Here is a 26,518-nt window from a genome sequence, read left to right as displayed (position 1 = left end):
CTTCTGAGGTCGTTGGACAAGGAACAAGTGGAGAACTGTGAGTGAGCTATCGCCCATCGCCAGTAGTGCGACATTTTGCGATTGCGACCGCGTAGGGCCGGAGGACCCCTGGCGCGGCCCCCTTTAGAGCCTCATCTGCCCCTGGAAACGAGGGGGACGGCGCACCGGCGCTAAGAACGCGAGACTGGACTGGAGTGTGGTGGTGGACCGGAGCCTCGGAGGGCCCGGGACGGTGAGGAACGGCGACTGAGGCCGCGGTTGGTGGCTTTCCGCGCAGGGCTCGATATCGCGCCCCTGGTGGCGCCTGGTGATGGGGATGGCCGACGCTCGACAATCCCGCCTCACCTTTGAGGCGAAGAAGACGGGCCGTGCCCCTCCGGCCGAGAGAGTGGAGATGGCAGACTCGGATCAGGCTGCTGGGCCTGCAGAGAGTGCGGGGGAGCTGACATCGCTTCTCCGGGAGGTCCGGCAGGGCTTTGCCACCATGGGGGAGAAAATGGATGGTATGTCTACCCGGATGGACGCCATCGAGCAAAAGCTCGACAAACATGAAGATCGCATCCGTGAGACAGAACGCCGTATTTCAGATACAGAGGATACCACCACCCGGGTCTCGGCGCAGGTTGCACAAATGGATAAACTTCTCAAACTAATAGCAGCCAAGAACGAAGACTTAGAAGCGAGAAGTCGACGCAATAACATCCGCGTTCTTGGGCTACCGGAGTCCACAAACACGGGCCGCTTAGAGGATTATGTGGAGACGATGTTGATTGCAACCATTGGGAAGGAACAGCTCTCTTCCCAATTCATCGTGGAACGAGCTCATCGGTCCCTGGGCCCCCGCCCTCCGCCGGGAAGCTCACCTCGCCCCATTATTGCCCGACTTCTCAATTACAGAGACCGGGACACAGTACTACGAGTAGCGAGAAGTAAACAACAGCTCCAATACGATGGGGTCTCCTTCTCTATCTATCCAGACTTCACGGCTGCAGTGCAGGAGGATAGGCGCAAATTCATGGCGGTGAAAAATAAGCTGCGCCAGGCACAGGTAGACTATGCTTTGCTGTACCCGGCGCGCCTCCGGGTTACCCATCAGGGCCGACAGAGCTTCTTCACTAACCCACAGCAGGTGGAAGACTTCCTTAAACAGCTCAGACGATCCGCTGCCCGCCTCGGGCAGACCAGCCTCCCAGGACTGACGTGTATCGCTGCCGGGGGTGCCCTGGCCAGGAGACGGTGAGCAGGATGGCCGGGAGGGAGTGGCGGACTGCATGTGGGCCCAGCACAGCACATCTTTATTATTCAGCTGATGCGAAGGACTTAGAAAGGCCCACACCAGTGGGCGTAACATTTGGAACCACGCCGGACACCCTCTCCTGACCCGCATAGGGCTTGCCCCTACATCCATCAGCGGGCTTAGAGGGAGGGGATACCCGGCTTGCCACCTAGAGGTTGCACCCCAGCGGGTAGCACCCATTGACTCACTTAAGTATGGGTAAACCTAACAGTATTGCAGTTTTCGTTGTTTTGCGGGTGGGGGGAGGGACTGGGGATTCTGGCAAGTTGGGGATGCTTCAGTGGGAGGTGGGGGGGATGTTCACGGGGGTTCAGTATCCAGGTAGCAATTGTGGTGTGACAGAGGAGGTATGCAGGGATTTACTATGCAGGACTGGTATGTGTATCTGTAGCGCAGATGGCCCGGGAGGGTAACGACGTGATTAACATAATGACGTGGAATGTGCGGGGATTGGGGGACCCGAGGAAACGCAGGAAAATTCTGGCATACCTAGACAGAGAATTCAAGTGGCGCTGTTGCAGGAGACCCATCTAGACCCGGGGGTGGTTAGCACGTTCGCATGCAAGTGGGCAGCACATCGGCTGTTTTCCTCCTACTCCACTTACGCCCGTGGGGTGGCGATCCTTTTTAAAAAACAACTGCGCTGTGAGATAGCAGGTACGATCTCAGACCCACAAGGCCGCTATGTGATTGCCTGGGGCAGGTTAGGAGAGGACTCTGTCACGATAGCTAATTGTTATGGCCCGAATACGGATAGCCCAGACTTCTTTCATGATATATGGGGAAAAATACTGACGATTGGTTCTGCACACATAATATGGGGGGGAGATTTCAACATTGCCCTCAGGCCCGCTTAGGATCGCTCTCACCCCATGCCGCACCACTACACTAAATCCAGGGAAGCGTTGTCAGGCATACTCGAGGAAGAAGGGTTGATTGATGGGTGGCGATATTCGCATCCCTTGGGGAGGGAGGGCTCGCACTTCACATCCCACTTGGGCAGTTGGGCGAGAATTGACTATTGTCTGCTATCCCGAGGTCTGGCCTCGGGTATACGAGAAACCTCACACTTGGCCAGGACATACTCGGACCATTGTCCGGTGAAACTATCACTTGCACTGCCAGGGTATACTGCTCCTAGACCGCGCTGGCGATTGCAGCCCACTGTGCTGCTAGATGCCGTCTTTCAGACGGAGCTCGAGGAAGAGATACTAGATTTCTTCGCACGCAATAAAGATTCGGTCAGCAGTGTGGAGGTGATATGGGAGGCCTTTAAGGTGACGATACGTGGCTATTGTCTCTCTAAGAGCTTTGGAGTACTTAAAGATATACAGCCAGATGGGTCAGGGACAGGCGGAGGCAGCGCAAGGTGCATTTCGTGAAACGCTCACTAAATACGAGGCTGAGGCGCATCGAGAGCTGAAGTTTCGTGGGAAGTATTGGGTGGCCGCAGATACGGAGAGGGAGAGCGTCCCGGGAGGGCTCTCGCGGAGGTGACGCGCCCTCCTCGTTTTGGTGCCCACATATTAGAAGTACATAGCTCGGATGGCACAGTTCACAGAGATTCCCGTGCAATACTTGACACATTTGTGGACCACTACCGCTCACTCTACACGTCTCAAAGATCGGGGGCACTTGAGATGGCTGATTTCTTGGAAGATGTGGCCTTGGGGTGGTTGGGGGATGCACAGCGTGAGTTTCTGTGTCACCCGTTCGAACTCGACGAGGTGCGGGAGGCGATCATGCAGCTGCAAAATGGGAAAGCGCCGGGTTCCGATGGGCTACCGGCAGAGTTTTATAAGAGTTACATTGAGGTGATGGCGCCGGTCCTTCGGGAGGTGTACACTGAATCCCTAGAGGTGGGTGTGCTGCCGCCGTCCATGAGAGAGGCAGTGGTCACCTCGTTGCTGAAGCCCGGAAAGGCCCCAGACTCCTGCGACTCCTATAGGCCACTCTCGCTAATTAATTGCGATGCCAAAATATTGGCTAAGGTGCTGGCGAACCGCCTCACGTTATGGATGGACAAACTTGTCCTACCGGACCAAGCGGGGTTCGTGCCCGGGAGGTCAACCTCCCATAATCTCCGGACGCTCTTCTCCCTGGTGCAGATGGTAGATCAGGAGTTCCCGCTAGCCGCTGTGTTCCTCGATGCCACGAAGGCGTTTGACTCAGTGGAATGGGACTACCTATTCGGGGTTCTCCGACGGATGGGTTTCCCTCAGCTGTTTCTTTCCTGGTTGCATTTGCTGTATAATCAGCCGACGGCCCGTGTGATTATCAACGGGCATTTATCCCCACAGATACCGATCTCGCGGGGTACCCGACAGGGGTGCCCGCTCTCACCGCTGTTATTTGCATTAGCTGTGGAACCGCTAGCTGCTAGGCTCCGACAGATGCACAATGACAAGGCGTTCCGCTGCAGCCTGCGGCAAATATTGATCTCGCTTTATGCGGATGATATCACATTATACATCAGGGACCCGCAAGACAACATAAACCCCATATTGCGGGAGTTTATCCGATTTGGGCGACTCTCCGGAGTGAGCATCAACTGGGGAAAATCTGTGGTGTTCCCGCTCACGGCGGCGGTGACCCCCTTCCCCCTTGATTTCCCGTTGGAGTGGTGCCAGGAAGATTTCCGGTACCTAGGAATTCAAGTAACCCGAGATAGGGATGAGATCATTAGGGCGAATTACGGCACGGCTGTGGAGCGGCTCAAGACCAATGTCACGAAGTGGATCGCTCTGCCATTATCAATGGCGGGCCGTGTGTCGCTCATTAAAATGAAGGTGCTCCCGCAGTTTCTGTACCTTTTCCTCAACGTTCCTTATTACCCTGGGCGGGTTTTTTTCGCCACGCTGCGTTCGGAGCTGATACGATTAGTGTGGGGCGGCAAGCAGTCACGTCTGAAATGGTCTATCCTCACCAGGCCGTATGCTCAGGGCGGATTCGATGTTCCGGACCTTGAATTATACTATTTATGTGCCCAGGCACATTATGCCTACTATTGGATGCGTCCCCCGCGGTATATGCCGCAGATAGCGGTAGAGGCTTGGCTGGCCGACCCCATCCCCCTTACTGGTCTCATACATGGCTATAAGGAGGCGCCTGTTGTGGCACCCACCACGATCACCGGTACGGTGGAGGCGTGGCGACGTCTGGCGGCCTTCATGGGAGCCTCGTTCCTGTACTCCCCCAGGTTACCACTCACGTATCATCCAAGTCTGATATTGCTACAGGAGAAGGGGTTTCAGGATCTCTGCATCAGAGCGGGGGTCGCGACTTGGGGAGACCTCTTCTGAGAAGGGACCTTTCGCACTGCTGAACACTTTTTGCAGGGCACGCCGCTCGATGTCTTTTACGTGCGGCTGCGGCAGGGTATGCGTTCATTGCTTCCCTCTTTCCCATGCGAGCCAGAGTGTTTCGCACCGTTGCATCTGCTTTTGGGTGTGGTGGACAGGGGGCATTTGGTGTCCAGATTATACGCCTCCATGCGCGAGCGAGACACAGGAGAGTGCGACTTGTCCCGGACCCGATGGGAGGGGGAGCTGGGCAGCGACCTCACGGATGAACAATGGCAATACTGCTGTCGCCAGACGGCACAAATATCTGCTAGCAGTAGGTTCCGGGTCATACATTTTAAATTCCTGCACCAGATTTACTACACACCGGTCAGGAAACTACGTTTTGGGCTGGCTGCCGATGATTGCTGTGGGAGATGTGGCCAGGTGGGGGCGGGCTTTCTGCATCTTGCCTGGAACTGCGCTGTGGTGCGGAGCTATTGGGAACAGGTGTTCACGGCACTTGGGAGTATGATTGGGACTCGACTGGACGGAGACCCGTTACTTGCGCTCTTGGGTCATACGGCACGTATTCCCCCTACCCATAAAAAATATGTTGCCATTGCCTTGCTCCTGGCGAAGCGAAGAGTGGCCTGCAGATGGGGTAGGGGCCGGGCCCCGAAATTCAAGGAGTGGCTGGCGGACATGACGTTTTGTCAGGAGCAAAGCACCACTTACGCTGAGCTATTGCCGCGAGCCTCACGGCCCAGAGATGTGTGGGGACCACTGGTGGGGTACCTCCTGGCGCAGGATCCAGTGGGGGGGGGCCCTGTACAGGGGACGACGGCAACTGCCACTGTGGAGTGAGTGGTGCGGCTGCCTCTGCCAGCAGAGTGGCTGTACACCCCTGTCTGATGGGGTTTGGGCGGGCTCCCTAGAGGCTTGATGGGAAACGGGGTTGCATACAAGGAGGGGTCCTACATGCATCGCGTGAATGGGATATTTGTTTTTATTCTGCTGGGTCTGCTTACTCATTTGTTTGTTTCCTTCCCGCCGTTGCCCCTGCCTGAATTACTACATGGGTCCCGCACGGGCATATGTTGAGCTCAATGATTGATTCTGGACTGTGTGCCTCCTATAACCATTGATTCTTTGACATTGCTGGTACTGTAACTTGGTTTGTTCCATAACTGTTCAAAAACTACAAATAAAGTCTTTAAAAAAACAAAAAAAAAAACTATGTAGGAACCCCCCCCCCGCCCGAACTGTTACAAATATACAAAGCAAAATGTGTCACCGTGGCAATGTACGGGGCTGGGGTGTGGGGTTTTGTAGATATCAACCCGCTGCAAACAGTTGAAAATGAGTTTATAAGATACATTCTCTCTGTACCTCCCAGCACTTCCACATTTATTTGCCACGAGTAGTTAGCTCTCCATCACATAGCAGATCTTTCAAAACTTGAGCCCATACTTCTGTGGCACAGAGTCTGGTGAAAGGACCAGCCAAGGCTAAACAGGGAGATTCTAAAAGATACTTTGAGATTAGACGGGGCCTTAGCAATCCCTTGAATTAAATTCGTACATGATTTTATGAATGACCCGGGTCACCCAGAATATTTTTTAAATCCAACATCAATGATGCAGATCTCTAGTAAGGCCTTAAAGAAAGAGGGCATCCAGTTCTTGGAAGCAAATAGAATGGTTGGGGAAATTTCCGCAAAAATCAGTGAGGCGCCACCAGCTGATACGTACCACCCTGGGGATGGAGCCTTATCTATCATTCGTACCAGGAACTTTTGATAGATTCCTTTTAACTAGGCTCAGACTGGATAACATTCATAAACTAAATGACTGGTCTCGTACTCTAACACTGTGTCCATGTGATAACATCTCTGACCAGTCTACCATGCACCTAGCCCTGTTTTGCCAATTTTATTTAGAGCCAAGGAAAGTTTGGATTGTTCCATTTGAATTTTTTTTTAGGGTTTAGGCAGTGCCGTCAAGCCATGTTCTTACTCCAACTATTAGAGAACGAGCATATAGCATGGAGGCTAGCTCCGTTTTTAAAAGCAGCACTTCATATAAGGAAAATAATTTTATTGAAATAGTAATATTTGCACTATGTTTTTATCTGTAAATTAATTGTATTTTCTATTGTGCTGTAATGTAATAACATGAAATATAATTTTGTATATTGTATTTTGTGCTTTTATGACTGTTTTTAAATAGCAGCCGAATAAAGCTTTCCTTGACTTGACACCAAGTACCTGCAGCGCACCACTTGACGAGTTCTTGTCACAGAAAACTTTGCAACTGGGATGGAAGACTTACCCAGCAAAGACCTTTGAGGCAAGGCAGCTGCCCAGCAAAGACCTTTGAAGCACGGCAGTTCTCTTTGGGACTTCTACATAACTTTATAAAAAGGAAAGATTGGAAGGTCTCATAGGGATGAAACACAGGGCGGTGCTCCACGCTTGCGCTCACACAGACCTATCTGCCATCTATTTTTGTGACATAGTGCAGTGCTTTAACTGGGCCAGTACTGGGTGCCGGGACTTCACAGCACTTAAAGAATTCTCATGCACAACAATGATGAGATCTCAGTGGGTTACCTGAACCCATGGAATGCATGTGATGAAATCAACAGGAACATCCCTTGGCTGAATCTAGGAGACCACATGGATAAACATTTTGTTATGTATGGTTGACAAAGAGCCATTATCATAAATACTGGATTCTAAACCAATGTATTTACTGCTAGGACACAGCAACGGTTGTTAAACAAGAGTACTTTCCCACCACTACTAAGTTTAAAGGAAAGGAGCATGTCATTGCAGGGTTGGCTCTCTGCTCCACCATTTAAGCAGAGAACACAGTTTTGAGCAGGGATGTTGAGCACTTGTGTGTTTAGTATCTCTTCTCAACCGAACTGCATTGCTGATGGTACCTCCTCGTACGATTGCCCTGTCACAGTCCTTACATCGATGAGCGTCAGCTCTTCCCCGCAGCTTTAATCAAGCAAAAATCAAAATCACACAGCTCCCATCCCTTCCCTCTAGGACACACCCACATCCTGTGGTTTTGAAACCTCTGACCTCACATCCGGAAACCCTGTAACCCAAAGCCAATGAAACCGAACACCGGGAGGGAGGAATGGGAACCAGGACTGTGACGGGGAGGTCGTAGACTCAGAGTAATGAAACGTACTGGTAAGTAACCGGGCATTACCTCCTGGTACGACCTCCCCGTCACAGCCCTTACATCTAGGAGCGTATGCCCAAGCAACAACCTGCTTCATATGATACCAGAGCAGAAAACAGAAAATGATCACAAACGCCCCACGGGTGCACAGAAGTAACGGTGAACATAACAGTACAGCATCACCAAAACATGCAGAAACCTCACCGCCCACCACCAATCTGTAAAGTGAGAAAAAAGAGAATGGCGAAGTGGAGGGCCGCAGATACCTGCTGTGGAAGTACCCCACAAACTCATTCAAGAAGCCGTCACCCCACCCAGGTAGAGTGACTCCGCAGTGATCCTGACACAGGCACACCAACGGCCTAAAAAAGCCGCAACAACAGCCACCAACTGAGAGCAAACACAGAAGGATTTAGAGAAGGTGTGCAGTTCCTGTGTGAACGTGGGGGGAAGACAGGTCTTTCTTCATGATGCCCTCACACACCCCGGGAGAGGTCATGCTTCATCATGGTTGCCCCTCGTCACAGTGAGGTGAAAATGGGTGAAATAGGTATAGAGCAGTCCTCTTAAATCAAACTTTAATAAGTGTGTGCCCCTGTATGGAAGAGGATGTTCCTAGGGGGCAATCTATATGTGAAAGGTCGACATGTTTCGTGCCTGGTCTTGCCCCTAACGGGTCAATTGGCACTTCTTCAGGACCATTGAAGAAAAATAGTGAAATTAGTGCACTACCGCCTGGTATTCAATTAATTAGTAGAAATTACCAGGTGCGGTAGATATGCCCTAGTTGACGTGTGCTGGGGAATATAGTAGACCCCTAGCACAACGTCAAGCGGCTGACTGGGATGGCCGGAGCACCTCGTTGCTCCGGTAATAGGTGTTGAAAAGCAACTTGCCGTCCTCCTACCCTAGCTCCAGGGCCCCGTGATTTTTTTTTTATTAAAGTTTGATTTAAGAGGACTGCTCCATACCTATTTTACCCATTTTCACCTCATTGTGCACTACCCAGCCCACACACCCGCACGCACCTTACGGCTGCTTCTTCAAAAGATCCACGACAAAGAGCCCCAGTTTCGTGAGACCGTCAGGCATGGCAGCGCCGGCCTGACGTGGGGCAACCGCCCTATGATGAAGCATGACACCTTTCGGGGTGTGTGAGGGCATCATGAAGAAAGACCTGTCTTCCCCCCACGTTCACACAGGAACTGCACACCTTCTCTAAATCCTAGCCTCATTCGGGAGCTTGTGTGTAGGACCTCATAACCCAGCTCTCTGTCCCCCTTTTTTTTAAAATAAGCAAACACAGAAGGCCTCAGACCCTGTCCAGCCAAACTAAAAGGAACAAGTGAACCCACAGAACAAAAGGATGAGTACAAGACAAACACCCAAAGGCGCAGCATACATCCAAACAGTGCAGAAGACCCTCATCCTCAGGCAGCGGGTCAGAACAACATCAACTCCACCGAACAAAGGTAAGTGAAAGACACCGAAGAAAACTAATTAATCGGCCCCAGAATCACCCCATCCAGACACGATGACAAAGGTTCTCAACACAGCAAGGAGGCCAACACGTGTGTGTGTGTGTGTGTATGTGTCTATATATATATATATATATATATATATATATTATCTACTGGCGGTCGCCAGTAGATAGTTATAGTTAGGACCGTGTTTCCATAGGAAATCTGAAAATTCTATTTTGAATAACTTTGGCGCCGGTTGACGTATCTTCGAGAAATTTTCAAAACTAATGGGGCGCTCCGCTCAGCTCCTACCCTGAAAGTCTCGGGGGGGGGGATTCGTCAAGCGGGGACCGAGAAAAAAGGGGGGTACCAAAACGCATTTTCCCCATGCATTTTCCCATAGGACCTTTAGTCGAAGGTACAGCCCGAACGGCTGAACAGAATTACTTGAAAATTGGCAGAGAGGTAGTCCTCAGGTCAGGGATGTGCCTTTTGCATATATGGAGTCAATCTGTTCAGTAGTTCCTGAGAAAATTGCATTTAAAAGCACATACATATCTATAGCCGCGCACCGTGCGCGCACCGTGCACGGCACCCTAACGTGCGCGAGCGTAATTCTGATTGGTTGTTACATGTCAGTCAACGTTCGAATCGGTCGAAATCAGGAAGTGTCGGCCGCCATTTTGTTTGTTTTCAGTGCGAGAGTGGAAAAGGAGGGTGGCGAACGTGAAAAGGGAGCAGGGTAGAGAGTTCCTGACCCCCTAGCCTTGGTCAGGGGGTCCCTGAAGGACCCCGAAGGCAGAAAAAAAAAAAAGTAATTATTTTTAAAAAAAATCGCGGGGGTGCGCGCACCGTGCGCGCACGGTGAAAAACCATAAAAAAAATAAAATGAATTTTTTTTTAATACGTAGTTTATTGAAAAATAAATATATAAAAAAAATATTAATACATACATACCTTAGCATTTAGAAAACCGTACAAATTCACTGAAAAAACCATAGGTTTGACACACGTTATAGTTAGGAATTAGCATTTAAAAAACCTTGCAAATTCACTTAAAAAACCATAGCTTTCACACATGTTATAGTTAGGTGGATATTTCACTCGTAAAAAACCAATGAAATTCCCCCGTTCTAGTTCGTTGAGATAACTAGAACTCGCGCGACCGCCACTCTATCACAAGGATGATGTCATCAGTGATATCATGAGTGATGCCACTGACCATGTCATGAATGATGTAATATGTGACGTCATGAGCAGAGGATTGCGGGCGTGCGAGTTATAGTTATCTCAACTAACTGTAACGGGGGAATTTCATTGGTTTTTTACGAGTGAAATATCCACCTAACTATAACATGTGTGAAACCTATAGTTTTTTAAGTGAATATATATATATATATATATATATATATATATATATATATATATATATATATATATATATATATATATATATATATATAGCGTTAAAGAGCACGAAGGGCATTCTGGTGCAGAAAAGGTGAGGAGATTGACATCCAACTAAATAGTACTCATACCACTGACTCACCAGAAAACACCAGGATGGGGAGACACGGAAGAGAACCCTCTACCAAAGGCGCCAACTTCTGCGGGGAGGAGCTGAAGCTCATAGATGTAAGGACTGTGACGGGGAGGTCGTAGACTCGAAGTAATTAACTTTACCGGTAAGTAACCGGGCATTTACTGCTAGGACACAGCAACAGCCGAAAAACATGGACTTGTGCCTGGTACCGCACTGTGTTGACAGAAAAAATAGAAGGCGGTCCTTTTGCTTGAGGAAAATAATCGATCTTGAAATTTTACAAATTGCCACAGGATGGCGATGCAAATTCACAAGGACGAGGCAAAATTAATTGCCTGTTTCTTATGTAGTTAGTACGATGAGAGCTCTGGAATCGATGGACTTTTAGTTTCCCCTAACCTGATTTATTGCCAAAGACACACAACTTCAATCTGCGTCCTCTTTTAGAACAAAAGCTATCAGCGAACTGGAAAAGGCTTAATAATGCGACAAAATTTATTAGGAAAAAATATAAATTATGAAAAGTTAAACAATTTGGCATTACTTATTAAAGAAAGAGAAGTTAAGATGGCACTTAATAACTGGTTTCAAAGTTTTAAAAAAAGACACGTTTTGCAGGGAAAGGAAAAATTGGGAGACCCATGATCTGGCACCACCTAGTGGTATTTGCCATGTTAGCCGCCTCGTAATAATAAATAAGGTATAAATCAATTAACCCCTTCAGCGCGGTGCGGATTACCGCGCTGTGCTGAAGGTTCCGTGCGCGGGTGGGGCCATGACGGAGCGGTTCCGTCATGTGCACAGCGCGACCGACGCGCATAACGGAACCGCTCCGTCATACGCATCGAAGGGGTTAAGCAGTCTTGTTTTAAAAACTGTAAATAAATGACTTGCGACTTCAAAGCCCTGAAAAAGTGCAGGGATGGAGAATGATGACCCTCCTGTCCCTTTCCCACTTTAGAAACGGAATCTCAAGCGAAGGGTGCCTGTTTGATGGCTTTAAAAACCAATGTTCTGTAAAGGCCATGGAGTTGCTCACCTGTTAATAGCATGAATTGGGGGCGGAGGGGCGCAGGACAGCCGCGCACAAGCGTAGTAATCTCCAATGGATTCGATGATGCTCGCCACCACTGCACTCAACATCCCGATGACACCGGCAGCCGACACTGTTGGCAAACCCCATTGAACTGTAAAGAGAAGACAGGCTGATATTGAACACGCACCAAAAGTACCAATGACAACAATATATAACCAATCTGAAACTATCTGCAACTTCCTAAATCAATCGCAACCTAGTACTTTCGAAAAAACAATATTTCCATAAATGTACACAGAATTCAAATCACAACTCCCAAATGTCAGAATTTGAACAGCTCACATAGTAAAGTTTCTTTCCGTTTCATTCAGTGACCTGGAGTCTTACATTTATAATGGTAAAAGAGGGAGGTGGGGAGGGCTCAGGACAAAACACACACACACAGTATGTGATCAAGGTCGCATGTCTGGCAGCCGAAACGCGTCATTTGGACACTTGATGCTTGAATAAATCATCATTTAACTCTCAACTTTGCCTTTGGAGTCGGTTTCCTGGTGTTGCGCCTTTCTTAGGATGGTGGTACCCCTGGGATCCTGCTGTGTATGTATGTATATATATATATATTATATATATATATATATATATATACACACACACGCATACACGTGTTACCATCCTTGTGGGGACTATGTGTGAACACCTGCCTTGTGGGGACTAACCTTTCCAAATGTTTTAAAAACATACCAATAACAGAAAGATGTTAAGAAAAAATTCATTATATAGGATCCTGCTTCAAATTTGCAAATATGTTGTTATTTAATCGTGCGCACAGAACCATCTTTGTGGGGACTTGAACGTGTGTTACCATCCTTGTGGGGACTTACTCAATAATTATCATTTCTGATTGAATACATTCACAAACAAATGGCTACATGTTATTTTTAAGTGCTTTACCTGTATTGTATGATGGTTTAGACACATATGAACATCTCTTTGTGTGCTAGGAGCATCCAGCAAATGAATTTTGATGATAATACATTTCTCAGTAGACAAATATTGTATATAAAGTCAACGGAAAGGGATTTACAGATATCTAGTCTATTGCTGAGTTCTCATAAACATTAAGGGAAAAGAAAACCCCAAATATTTAAATTCATTTAAAGGCCAAAGAGCATGCAGTGTGGTCAGATGGGAAAGTCAAGTTGAGATTACCTAGGTTTTTTTTACATTAACTTCACCATCATCTTTGTATGGCTGTGATTATAGTAATGTTCAAGAGCTGACAGAGGGAGTGTGTTGTGACAGTCATTTTCAAGCCCCTGCAGAGATAGTGTATGATTATATGGATGCCCAGGTTCCCAATGATATAGTGTTTAATTACAGTCACTCTCAAGTCCCCATAGACAGAGTGTGATTATATTTATGTTAAAGCCCTTGCAGAGATGGTGTGTGATTATAATGATACTCAATTCTCTGTAGAAATAGTGTGTGATGATAGTTATGTTGAAGTTGCATGAGATAGTGTCATTAGAGTGATGCCCAAGTTGCCACACAGATAGCATGTCATTATAGTCATGCTCAAATCCTCCAAAAGATAGTGTATGATTATTATAGTCAAGCCCAGGCCCCTAGCGATATAGTGTTTGGTTATAATCATGTCCAAGTACCCCTAGAGATAGTATATGATGATTGTGATGCTACATTTCATGCAGAAACAGTGTGTTGTTACAGCAAGTCCCAGGTCTCCACAGAGATAGTGTGTGATTACAGTTATGTTCAAGTCCCCACATAGATAGTGTGTGATTATAGTCATGGTCAAGTCTCCACATAGACAGCGTTGTGATAGTCATATCCAAGTCCTCCATAGTGTACGATGCTACTTATGCTGACGTTCATGCATAAATAGTTTGCCATTCCTGTTGTGCCCAGGTCCCCAAAGACATAGCATTTAATTATAATCACTCTCAAGTCCCGATAGAGTGTGATTATACTCATATCCAAGTTCCCCTCAGTGATGGTGTATAATTGTAGTTATGTTCAAATCTTCACAGAGACAGTGTGTGGTTACAATAATATTCAAGTCCCCACATAAAAAGTGCTATGATAGTCATGTTCAACTCCCTATTTAGAGAGGGTTATGATAGAAATATTCAGATCCCTGGTGAAATGGCGTATTATATTAGTCATGCTCAGATCCCTGCAAAAATGGTATTTGATGCTAGTGATGCTGAGGTAGAGTCACAGATAGTGTGTGATTATAGTCATGCTCAAGTCCTGCAGAGGTATTGTGGAATTAGAGTGAAGCACAGGTCCCCACAGAGATAGTGTGTGATAACACTCGGGTTCAATTCCCCACAAAGATAGTGTGTGTAGATTATATTGATGTCCAGGTACCTTACAGGGATAGTGTGTGATTATAGCCTTATTACTGTCCCTAAAGAGATAGTGTGTAATTAAAAACATGCCCAGGTCCCAACAGAGATAGTGTGTGACTATAGACATGCCCATGTCCCCACAGAGATAGTGTGTGATCATAGAGATGTCCAGGTCCCCACAGAGATGGTGTGTGACTATAGTATAACCATGGTCACCAAAGAGAATGTGTGTGATTATAGACATACCCAGGTTCCCATAGCGATAGTGTCTGATTATAGAGATGTCCAGGTCCCAACAAAGATGGTGTGTGATTATAGACATGCCCAGGTCACCATCGAGACAGTGTGTGATTTAGACATACCCAGGTCCCAACAGAAATAGTATGTGATTATAGAGATTTCCTGGTCCCCACAGAGATGGTGTGTGATTATAGACATGCCCAGGTCCCCACCGAGACAGTGTGTGATTAGGTCCCCACAGAAATAGTGTGTGATTATAGAGATTTCCTGGTCCCCACAGAGATGGTGTGTGACTATAGTATTACCATGGTCACCAAAAAGAATGTGTGTGATCATTGACATGCCCAGATTCCAGCTGAGATAGTGTTTGATTAAATAAATTTCTGGTTCCCCACAGAGATAGTGTGTGATTAAAGATGTGCACAGGTCCTCACAGAGATAGTGTGTGATTATAGGGATGTCCAGGTCCCCCCAGAGAGTGTGTGATTTTAGACATGCCAAGGTCCCCAAAGTGATTGTGTGTTATTATAGGGATGTACAAGCCACAATAGAGATAGTGTGTGTGATTATAGACATGCCAAGGTCCCCACAGAGATAGTGTGTGATTATTGTCATGTTCAAGTCCCCGCAGGGATAGTGTGTCATGATAGGAATGCCCAGGTCCCCACAGAGATAGTGTGTGATTATAGGTATGCATAGGGAGAGTGCACAGAGTAGGCCTGGGTGTAGTTCATGGAGTTTTGCTAAACTCCACGAATTTATAAAAAAACTCAGCGAAGTTCTGTGAGTGGCAGAGTGCAGTGCGAACTGCAGTTTGTGCTGAGCACAAAATGCGTAAAGAGGAAGATTCGGTGCTCCCAATCCGCCCTGATTCTGTGGAAGTGTCAGTGTTTCCCAAGCAACTCTAGCATGCCCCCTCCGCCCACACTAGCGAAATCAACAATGAACGTAGTTTCGTAAAAAAAATGCTTGAGTGAGTATGAGAGGAACATTGACAAAAATGTCACGCAATTTGAAAAGGACGACCATTTTAGCAATGGCTATTCTGCCTGCACGGGACAGTGGCAGTATGGACCAAAGTTTAATTTTCCCCTCCAGCCAAGCAATAGTGCGACCCATATTCATGTTCCATATTTCTTGGGTGTCTCTACTTAACCAAATTGCTAAATATTTTACAGGGTCTTTTGCCCAGCTTAGTGGGTAATCTAATTCAAATGTGGTAGTGTCATCAGTAAGTGGGAACAATGTGGATTTCTTCCAGTTAATGTGTATGCCTGACAGGCCCCCAAAGTGTGTGATCTTTCTAAGTGCATGCTGTAAATTTGTTTGGGTATGATTAATATATCAGGTGATGTCATCTGCATATTGTGAAATTATTATCCCTCTGGATGAAAACCCCAGTCCTTTCTCTGCATGGTGTTGACGCAGACGTGCTGCAAACGGTTCCATTGCTATCGCGAAAAGCAGTGGTGATAGCGGGCATTCCTGTCTCGTTCCACGGTTTATGACGAAGGCCTCTGTAATTTGACCTTTGACGAAGAGACTCGCGGTGGGGTCGGTTTATAGAAGTCGCATTATATTTTGTATAGTATAATTAGTCATCCAAAATGTATTATCGTGTTGTACAGTTTGTAAGGGGAATAGGGTGAGAAATTAGTTAAATTGAAAATAGCGCTCTTATTTTTTATGTTATATAAATATTTAATTTATAAATCATTATATAATTATTGCCTTGATCATTTAATATGTAACATTGTTGTTTTACTTAGACGATGTAAGAAATAATTAATAATATTTATAAACAAGTGTATATTATATTTATCATTTATTATTTTCATCTTTCTTTTATTTATTTTATTTTAATTTTATTATTGTTTTATTTAAATTTTCAATTTATCTTTTTGGTGATTGTGGTTTTTTTTTCAGTAGTAGTGAGAGAAGTAAATTCCATCTATTTTTATTTCAATTTTTCATTTATTTATATATTTATTTTGTATATTTATAATACATTTTGCATCTTATTTAAATGTACACCATATATATTTTTTAATTTAAATATAGTTAATCATTTTATGTTTTTAGATATTTAAATATTGTTTATTTAAATGACTGTGTTGGATTGGTGTATGTAACCTTTCTGAAGTCCAATACTTATTTTACTGGTGCTTAGATTGGAGTGACAAGAGTAAATCTAGGCTATCAAGTTCCTATGCTTTCGTTATTGTTGCTTAATTGGAGTGGGGTCAGTAAAATTTACCCTTTCAAAGTCCAACGCTTTACTTATTGTTGCTTAGGATGAAGTGAGAGTACTAAATCTAACCCTTTTGAATTCCAATGCTTTTCCTTCTGTTGTATATATTGGGGTAGGAATAGTAAATCTAATCCCTCTGACGTCCAACACTATCCCAGCTTTGCTTACATTGCAGTGGGAATAGGTAATCTAATCTCTCCAAAATTCAACAGTTTTCCTATTTTTGCTTAGGGTGGAATGGGAACAGCAAACAGCTCAGAAGTTCAAAGTCTTCCCTTACTGTTGCTTAGACTGGAGTGGAGATAGTAAATTGAACCCCTCTGAAGTCCAACACTTTCCCTGCTGTTGCCTAGATTGGAGTGGAACAATTAATGTAGTCTCTCTGAAGTCTACTATTTTGCCTTGGGTTGCTTAAATAAGAGTGGGAATATTAAATCTAACCTCTCTGAAATACATACTTTTCTGTACTGTTGCTTAGACTGGAGTCTAAAGTTCAATATTTTCATCGAGTTTTTTATGTTTAGTAGGAATAGTAAATGTGTGACACCTTTCAAGTGCAACCCTTTTCATACTTTTATTTTAATTGGAGTTTGCTAATATATTTTTGCTGTTTCTTTTACTTGCTGTTATATATTTTAAATTATAAATCTTTTTATGTTTTATTGTTTAAAAAAATCTGTTTTTATTTGAAATTTATATTTTTATATTATTCTCATTTATTTACCTAATTGTGCTTTTAATGTATGTTTTTTATAATTTTTTCATTAATGTTAATATTATTCATGTAACTACAAATTATCGCACTACTTAAAAAAAGTGCTGTTCACCCTAAACTCCTATAAAATATATAGAAATTCATAAAGAAAAATCTCCACCTATTACCACTTAAATAAAGTGGTAATAGATAGGTAACACCAATAAAACCTAATGCTTACCTATAAGTAACACCCTAACCCAGAACGCAGTGAAACACAAACCGCAGAAGCCAGCAAAACTATGATAAAAACTACATGGCTGCCATTTACCTTTGGTAAACACAGCCATTAGCCAATCACATATTCACTGCTCAGCCCCATGTACTGCTGTATACCGTGAAAATACCATGGTATAACGAGGCACAATATGGAAGTAATTTTTTTTTTAAAGTTATACGTTTAGCACTACTTACACTATTTACACTACGCCACTCCACTCTACGCCAGTCCATTATACACCACTACCCTGTACACTAATCCACTATATGCCACTCCACCCCACTCCACTCCAGGCCACTACCAATAATGAGCATTTACAAATCATATTTTATATTCCTGCCACATGACATTTACATTCATTCACACACTTTAATGCTACCTCTGTTTGAATTAACACTCCACTCTACACCACTCCACTGTATGACACCTCACTTTACACCTCTCCGCTCTCCACTATTCCCCTCTACGACATTCCAATTTATGTCAGTCCGTTATACACCACTACACTGTATGCTAATCCACTGTATTCTACTCCACCTCACTCAACTCTAGGCTACTCCACGCTACACCAATCTACTTTACGCTATTATACTATACAACACTGTATTCTATTACACTTCAGTCTATGCCACTTCACTGTATGTGCCTCCACTGTGCACCTCTCTACTGTATGCTATTCCACTGTACGCAACTCCACTCTATGACACTACACTCTACGCTACTCTATGCCATTCCACTCTGTACCGCTTCATGGTACATCACTACACTACGCCGCTATTACACAACTCCACTCAATTGCACTCCACTATACTCAGTTGCAGTATACCCCACTCCATTCTGCCACAATACACCGTATGCTACTATGATTTAAAACACTACATTGTTCACCACCCCACTGTACATCACTGCACTCTAAGCTTCTACAGTCTTAGCTATTCCACTGTATGACCATGTACGCTACGCTACTACACTGTATGACACTCCACTGTACATCACTAGACTTAATACCATGGTGCAAGGGTGTCCGCATTATAGGACTGATTGTTTTTTTGTCCGGGAAGGGATACCTTCCCTCCCAAAAATAATCAATGGAGGTGTTTTCTTCTTTCTATGTGGGCTATTCTTTATGCCACCCCTGGACACATTCTCAGATTTATGCTATGTTGTAAATCTCGGAATGTGTCAAAATCCATCGGGGACACCCACCAAAAGGCCCATGGCACGCCTCCCTGACGCAGGTTGAAGCAACGCAGCAACTTGGCTGCCTTATATCTACGAGCAGCAAAACACACATGATGATGGACGGAATGTTGAGCATTGGCAAAACATTCACCCCCAGTCACAGATCTGGGTTTAATCCATCGTTATTTTGCTCACCACGCCACCCCAGTTCAGACATGGCCATATGCAAATCAGTCTTGACCCTGTGCCTCATGGGAACAGTCCAGCCCGCACTGCCAAGCCATGTCTTCCCTGGACCGGAATCAAGCATCCTAGGACCGGTTTCGGGGTTTCATCCCTCTTCAGCCAGGATAGCTTGACTCCAGTGGCGTAGTGAGCACGGGACCCACGTCTGGGCATACCCTTCCCACATAGAGCGAACAGCAAAACACACAAGATGATGGACGGAATGTTGCACATTGGCAAAACATTCACCCCCAGTCACAGATCCAATATATCTACGAGGCCATAAAAAGCCAGGCATGGTAGCTTTGCGTGGCCTTGTAGACATGGGTTTGCATTCTGCGACGCTGGAGCATTAAAAAAGTGACGCTCCAGGGGCGCACGGGGCTTGTATATAAGCCCCCCGGTTCTTAGTTGCCATTCTACTGACAAACCCATATTATGCAATACCTCAAAAACTCAGTACAGTAAAGCTGAAAATAGATGCTAAATATCCTGGTTCCATGACTAGAATGTACCAAATGAATCAGATCCCGTGGTAGTAGGTGACTACCGGGAAGTATTCATGATAGATACTGATATTTACCACCACTGTTTTAAAACTTACAACTATTTTTATAAATTTGGAGACTAGTTGTTCATTTTCTAATCTTGTCTCAAAGGTTGCATACGCCAATAGTCAAGGCTTACTTCAGAAGATTTTAAAGAGATTAGAACTCAAAACACTATGAATTACAATCACACACAAACTCGATCTCGGACTGCGTTATATCTTTTAACATGACCTGATTTAGAGGAGGGGATTGAGAATTAAAACCCCAAAATGCACCATAGTATCCCTGCTGCCAATAAACATGTTCTGATGTCATACACAGCATCTCTGTGCCTCTACACACACAAAGTGTCCTGCGATGGAAAGTTGGCCATCCTAAACACCAGAATTGTAAATATACAGAATTCTTTAAAAGTCTGAGAACGGCACAAGTTAAGACTGTCCTGTTCGATACATCTCATTTGTTTTCTTTTCATGCCGTTTATAATTCCCAAACTTGATTTGAAATCGTATTGAAAACTTTGTTCCAGTTACATGTACAGCATGTGTTGATGGCCATAGCATCCATAGATGCAGCTGCCCATGTTTTAAGTTGCCTGGGGGGAGTGCACAGATCCTGTCAGTGCATTAGAGGTGATTTACTTCGTGGCAGAACAATATTTAATGTGCAAAGATCAGTAAAATGAAATCTTTTTTACTAAAAGAAATGCTACTATTGGAGTGCTCTTGTAAAGCGTTAGTTTAGGAAAAACGCTAACATTTAAATACTGGAAAGGTCCCACTCCAAAAACCACATTTGGCACGCATTCAGCATTTGTGCACGTATTTATTTAAGCAAGAGTTACTGATATTGTCACTGCATCTTAAAAAAACGTCTTCACTTTGAAGGGAGATATAATTTCTTTTGTAGGATATCTGCTTCCGAAGAAAGTTGGGCTTTATATGTAAATCAAAGACATGGTAACATAACTCTGAAAATGTTTATTTTTCTATGTAGAACAATCCTGCTGTGCTTTTGTCGAGGTGTCTTCATTTCACCTACAGACACTTCCCTAAAACTGTGTATCTTCCTGTCAAAATGCGCTTTAAAAAGCTGCAGAACAACTTGGAGGAGAGGGAGGAAGGGGCTCGGCTGGAGCTGGGAGCGTCAAGACCCAGGCACTTTGTCATGTAGAGTGCCCCTGGCAGTGACCCATTCACACCTGCTCCCGGTCAGCCTCAGACATGACAAAAGACGCATTCACCTGCAGATCTACAGGAGGGGGAGGGGCGCCACAGAGGATGGGGTACAGATGAAGTTCATTCTTGTGCAGGGACGGGGAGAGGGTGCTTTAGATCTCAGAACTGGGAGAAGTACTATTTAAGCACGCTAAAAAGCTGACTTTAAAATCCATTCCAAAAATCGATAGTAAGCCATTTTTAGGAAAATAACACAAGTGCATAAGTAGAAAAATGCAAATTGACGCATTTTAAATCTGTAACTAGTTTTTAAAAATAATACATATATACTCCTTCATTAAAGAGATGATGTTCCTGAAAAACATCTACTGCTTTTGCTTTGGTCGTGATTTTTCCATGATTAGAATCTAATTTGTAAAATGTCTGGATATAAACGTTTCCCATCACGTACTGTAGAATTGGTTTCTGTGTGCAAGTTTCTAGCAAGTCTTTGCTTTTTAATTCGGAAGATTAGTCCTTAGAAGCTGTAATCTCAAACATTTCGGATTACTCTTTATAATCCATACCTTGTAGTTTAGATTTTCTGAATTAGGACTACAAACAGCAGAAAGCAAAACACACAAAACGACACAAGGCGAGCGCCTGCTAATAGATATCTTGATTACTTACAATCCACCTGCTTCTCAGCCTCGAATAGCAAGAAGATGCTATATTTGGTGAAATTACCCCTTTAAGCTAGGAATGAGCATGGATTGCCATGTCACACCATTAAACTCTCCATCAATCAATCAATCAATCAATCAATAAATGCATATTCAAATTTTACAAAAAATCCATAAAAGAATAAAATCACAAAAAATACAGTATTTTTGTTGCATTAAACTATCAAATTATCCCATTCAAGGAAGAGTAGGCCGGGCGCACTGTCTCGTATGTCTGAAACTAATGTCCATTAGAGGCAAAAGCAGTATCTTTGACTAAAAAACATTTCAACCGCAGGCAACTTGGGATACAAAACAAAGCAAACCAGTTACAAACATTATATTTTACTGTTTGACCTGTGGCTCCTACATATTTTATTATGTTGAAAGTGTCATTAAGCTCTGGGGGCATTAAATACTCATACATTACAGGAGATTTCATTCATTTCTTAATCCAGCAGTCCCTTGCTGATTTGGGCTCTTTCTCCTATCTAAGTGGCACTACTCCTCACTTCCATTTCAAATTGTGTACTTGTGGAAATTACTGTAGCCCTATGGCGGTGGATTAAGTAAAGCCATAGGGATAAAACATACTATAATTTTTTGCCAATGCAAGACATACATACTATTCAGTAGCAACACACCCAGTATGAGGGTACTGCAAACATGATATATGAAATATGGGATGCTGTTGTATTTTCAAATAATCCATAATGGCCATCTGTAAGTGACAGACAGAATGATAGCCCATAAGGGCTTGATTGGCGTGTCATTAGATTTGGGCAATATTATATCATATATATGTCCATTAGACTAAAAGATCAACAACATTCCTTAAATATGGTGTGCAGCAATGTCTAACATCGACGTTTGGCAGAAGTTCTTTTATAAAAGAATTTTAGCTGACAATAATGTTCTCTCCATAAATGGCGATAAGATATAGTATAAACCTTTATAGTATATTTATTGAATGTTATTTGCACTTTACTAATTGCAGTGCTTGCACGGTGCTGGTCATGATTATCGACCAATGTGGGCTGAATTTAGGTTTACAGCAATTTTGAAGAATAGGTTTTAACTTGTTTATGAATACAATAGACATGTTTTTAATCTTATGCGAATTTGCACAAAGGAAGCAGCAATTTGCACATTTGTGAAGTTTTGTTTACATTAGCAAAAGTATGTTGCCTATATCTATTTTGAATAATAGATTTTAACTTGTTTATGAATATAATAGACATGTTTTTTTTCAAAAACGTATGCGAATTTGCACAAAGAAAGCAGCAATTTGCACATTTGTGAAGCTTCGTTTGCACTAGCAAAAGTATGTTGTCTATTTGATAAACTATGAACCTGTAGTCACATGTTTGTTGCACAGGCACTTTAAATTGAATGGTCACTCCTCATGGCGTCATGTGATCAAGGCTTTTTTGAAGCCGAAACGCGTCATGGCGGCAGTGCGGGTTTAAAAGAAATAAACAAATCAGCACCTACATCTGGGTCCGTACCGTCCTTTATTCAGAACTGGTAATGGAGTAATACAGCGGATTGCATGTGTGTGTGTGTATATATATATATATATATATATATATATATATATATATATATATATATATCCTGAAAAAACCATAGGTTTTATAGACGTTATAGTTAGGAATTAGCATTTAGAAAAAACTCACCACCAAGCTGGGGAGTCAGAGCAGGCCCCAAGCAATGAAGAGAGCCTGCTGAAATCAAAGAAGACCCTCAAAAGGACCAACAGGCCTGAGGTACTGGAGTCGCAAGAGGACCTCAATCAGCTCACCAAAGATGCAGGCCCACGGTGTAAGCAACGTGGTGAGGACAAAGATCTTGGTCACAGGAGAGGCATGAGGTTAGGGCTACTTGCAGCCCGAAGATCTTGGAGAGAGGAAGACAACAAGCTTCACAGCGGCAAGTCGACCTGGTGAACAGGGGTTTGGTTCCTGCTTCTCAGACGAGGGGTACTGGCCTCAAAACTGGTGAGAGGACAGGGTAGGCCTCGCGGGATGTGAAGAACAACCACCTTTGTTGCTGAGCCTTTCGGAGTCTTTGAGAGCCCCGGATCAGCAGACCGGTCAGCTTCATTGCCATGCCTGCTGATGCAGGGAAGTGACTCCTTCACTTCAAGGGAGATTACTTCTGGTGTGTTGGATGTCCACAGGCTTTGGAAGGTTTCTGTATGGAGCACGGGCACATATGTTGCAGAAGACTTGCAGGATGGCAAGACCAGGAGCAGCAGGAGTCTTCCCAGTTGCAGTCTCGGAGCCCAAGGCTAGGTCCAGCGAAGTCCAGAGTGCCCAGACGGTCGAAGATGAAGTGGTGTCTTGATATGAATCTTGTCCCACGATGAATCTAAGTACCCACCCACAGGTAAGCCCTTATGTACCCTAGGAATGGTTTGGGATGATTCGAGGTTCCCTCCCAGAGGAGGGGTCGGACAGTGGGGAGAATACTCACATGTCCTTTGTCCAGTTTTGTGTCAGAGCGGGAGCCAAAGGCTTCCTGAACTGGGCTATGCAAGGAAGGCACCAAATGTGCCCTGCAAGCAGTCTCAGTGGCGCTGGCAAGTGCCCCCACCCTGCCTCAATACACTAAACCCTGTCTGGGAGGCGGGACAGGATATCTATTGTTCTGCCTACCCCTGCTCGAGCTTGACTCTGCAGCAGGAGGTCAGAAAAATGTCCCTGATCTGCAGCAGCCCTAGCTTGCTGTCCAGTTCTGGAAGACTGAGGACCTCCCGGAGGAGCTTTACAGTGCATGGAATCATACCAACTCCAACATGTTTGATACCAAGCATGACAGAATTTGTTAGAACCAGTTTAGAGTTAGCCATCACGTAATGACGAATGGCTACTCTATATATCGTAATGGCTGATGCACTTACAATGCTGGAGAATGAACCCCGAAGGTTGTAGGGGTGTCCCGCTCATTCAGGGGCACCCTCACACTTAGAACGGAGCACCCTTCCTTCAGGATTGAAAGGCCTGCTTTAGGGGTGACTTATAGGTTTTAAGTGGAGTGACCTCAGATATAGGGAAACCTTTATCTTTCGTAAGTGGTGCTAGCACCAGCTTACACAGGCTGCAATGGCAGGCCTGTCATCACAGTTTGCATGGTCTTCCATGGGTGGCATAATACATGCTTCAGCCCATGGAGGACCCCTGGGGTACCTATGCCCTGGGTACCTCAGTACCAAATACTAGGGACTCAGAAGGATACACCAATAGCCAATCTGGGATGTACCCAAGTACTCACAATAACCAATTTAGGGGTAAAAGCACAGAGAGAGACTGTGGTCCTGATTAGCAAGATCCCAATCAGGTGGTAGTTTTCTACGTTCCTCGAGGACTGAGCTGCCCTCTCACAGAGTTTGAGTCCAGGATCCCTCGTGGGGGCTGCAATAACCGCCCCTGTGCACTGTGTTCTTTTGCAAGTGCAAAGGCTGGTTGGCAACTTTGCAACAAGTGCATTGAGTTCCAAGTAGCCCAAACCTCGGGCAACTTCTTCCCCAAGATCTTCAGCCACACCGCCTCGTGGGCACCATGGCCTGCTCCTTTGAGCTGCTCGAGGTCCTCTCGTGACTCCTGTGCCTCCAGCTTGCGGGTCCAATTGAGGGTCACCTTTGTTTCTCTAGGGCTCCTCTGATTGCTTGGGGCCTGACCTGACTCCTCTGCTTGTGGTGAGTCCCCTGGATCTTGCTGGTCCCAACCTTGCACCTTCTTGACCTCCGTTGTGGGCTGCATTTTCCAAGGTTTGTTGAGGCTCCTGCCAGACACTGACCCCTCAGCACTCAACATCCTTCGTGGGAAAGCTAGTATCCAGGTACTGGTCTTCCTCAGGGTTGCCTGGTCCTCACAGCTGCAGAGTCAAGGTCATTGTCAACTTTCCTGAAGCACCAGACATCGGAGGGCCTTCGTCTTCCAAGTCTCCTGGTCACTCCTGGGTGACAAACTCTGTCCCCTCTGCTTTCAGGTACTCCTCTTCAAGAATCCATGTTTGGCTTCCCACGGACACTGTCTTCTCTTCCAGCAGCGGCACTTTCCTGAAGTTCTCTCTTGGGTTCGACGGCGATTTCCGACACCATTTCACACGCATGCACCTGGCTTTCCTGGTGTAGGTAACATGGGTACTAGGGTATCTACAGGTGGGGTGGCTCTCCAACCTTCTGTCTTCCATGAGGTTTCTTCAGGGTCCAATGGGAAGGGTCCTTAATCTTTAAAAATCTAACCGTGACTTGTACAGAGCACGCAGTTGTGTTCCAACACTGCACAAGCTCTCCGTGGGATCCTATATACTTACCTTGGGTGCTTCTGTGGGTCCTCAGCAATTCTACATCCTCTCGACACTGTGTTGACTTGAGTCTTGGTTCTTATACCACTTTCTTAGTATATGGTTTGATCCCCCCATGGGCCACAGTGTAATTTGTGCTATTTACTGTGTTTCTTTGCTAAAGTATTGTGTGCATTGTGTATATCTCGTTGTGTGGGAGATACTTGAACATTCCAGAGAGTATTATATAAAAAAGACATATTTTTTTAAACACTTGTTGTGGTTCTTTTCACTTAATCTATACTATAAGGTTGCATTCTGATACAACAAGCTGCTTTACACTCATTCTGGACTAAGCCTGGAGACTATTCTTCACAGCTACCACTTAGAGAGCTATATAAGGTTGTTTAAGACCACTTAAATCACCACCTTGCACTGTCTGGACTAGTGCAAGGTGCCCACTTACATTAGTGGACATCACATACCAGGCCAGCCTCTCACAAGGAGGTAATGTGGTTTATCTGTCCCTCAAAAGATAGTTTTGCACGCATGCATATGTATAGCACCCATAAAATGTGGGACGACTTTTAAAAAATAGTTAAAGTACTGAATGGGTTCCCTTCCATTACAAAACCTATGTTTTAGAGAATGCACATACACTTGCACTATGGCGCAAAGGTAATTTGGTACATGGCAGTCAAAAGTGCACCAGCTCTGGGGGAAAGAAA

General features: G+C 44.9%; 1 protein-coding gene across 2 annotated transcripts in view; it reads right to left on the bottom strand.

Moving 5' to 3' along the window:
- SLC23A2 (solute carrier family 23 member 2) overlaps nt 1-26,518 on the bottom strand; it is an 833,120-nt gene that overhangs the window by 61,278 nt on the left and 745,324 nt on the right. For both annotated transcript variants that reach the window (XM_085636370.1, XM_085636369.1), the window contains one exon: nt 11,827-11,974. In XM_085636370.1, the coding sequence (XP_085492496.1) occupies nt 11,827-11,974 (148 nt within the window). The remainder of the gene's footprint in view (nt 1-11,826; nt 11,975-26,518) is intronic.

The sequence above is a fragment of the Triturus cristatus genome, chromosome 11, assembly GCF_964204655.1.
Source record: "Triturus cristatus chromosome 11, aTriCri1.1, whole genome shotgun sequence".
Taxonomy (NCBI): domain Eukaryota; kingdom Metazoa; phylum Chordata; class Amphibia; order Caudata; family Salamandridae; genus Triturus; species Triturus cristatus.
Note: the sequence above shows the minus strand (reverse complement) of the source record. Positions and strands in the feature narration are given on the sequence as shown.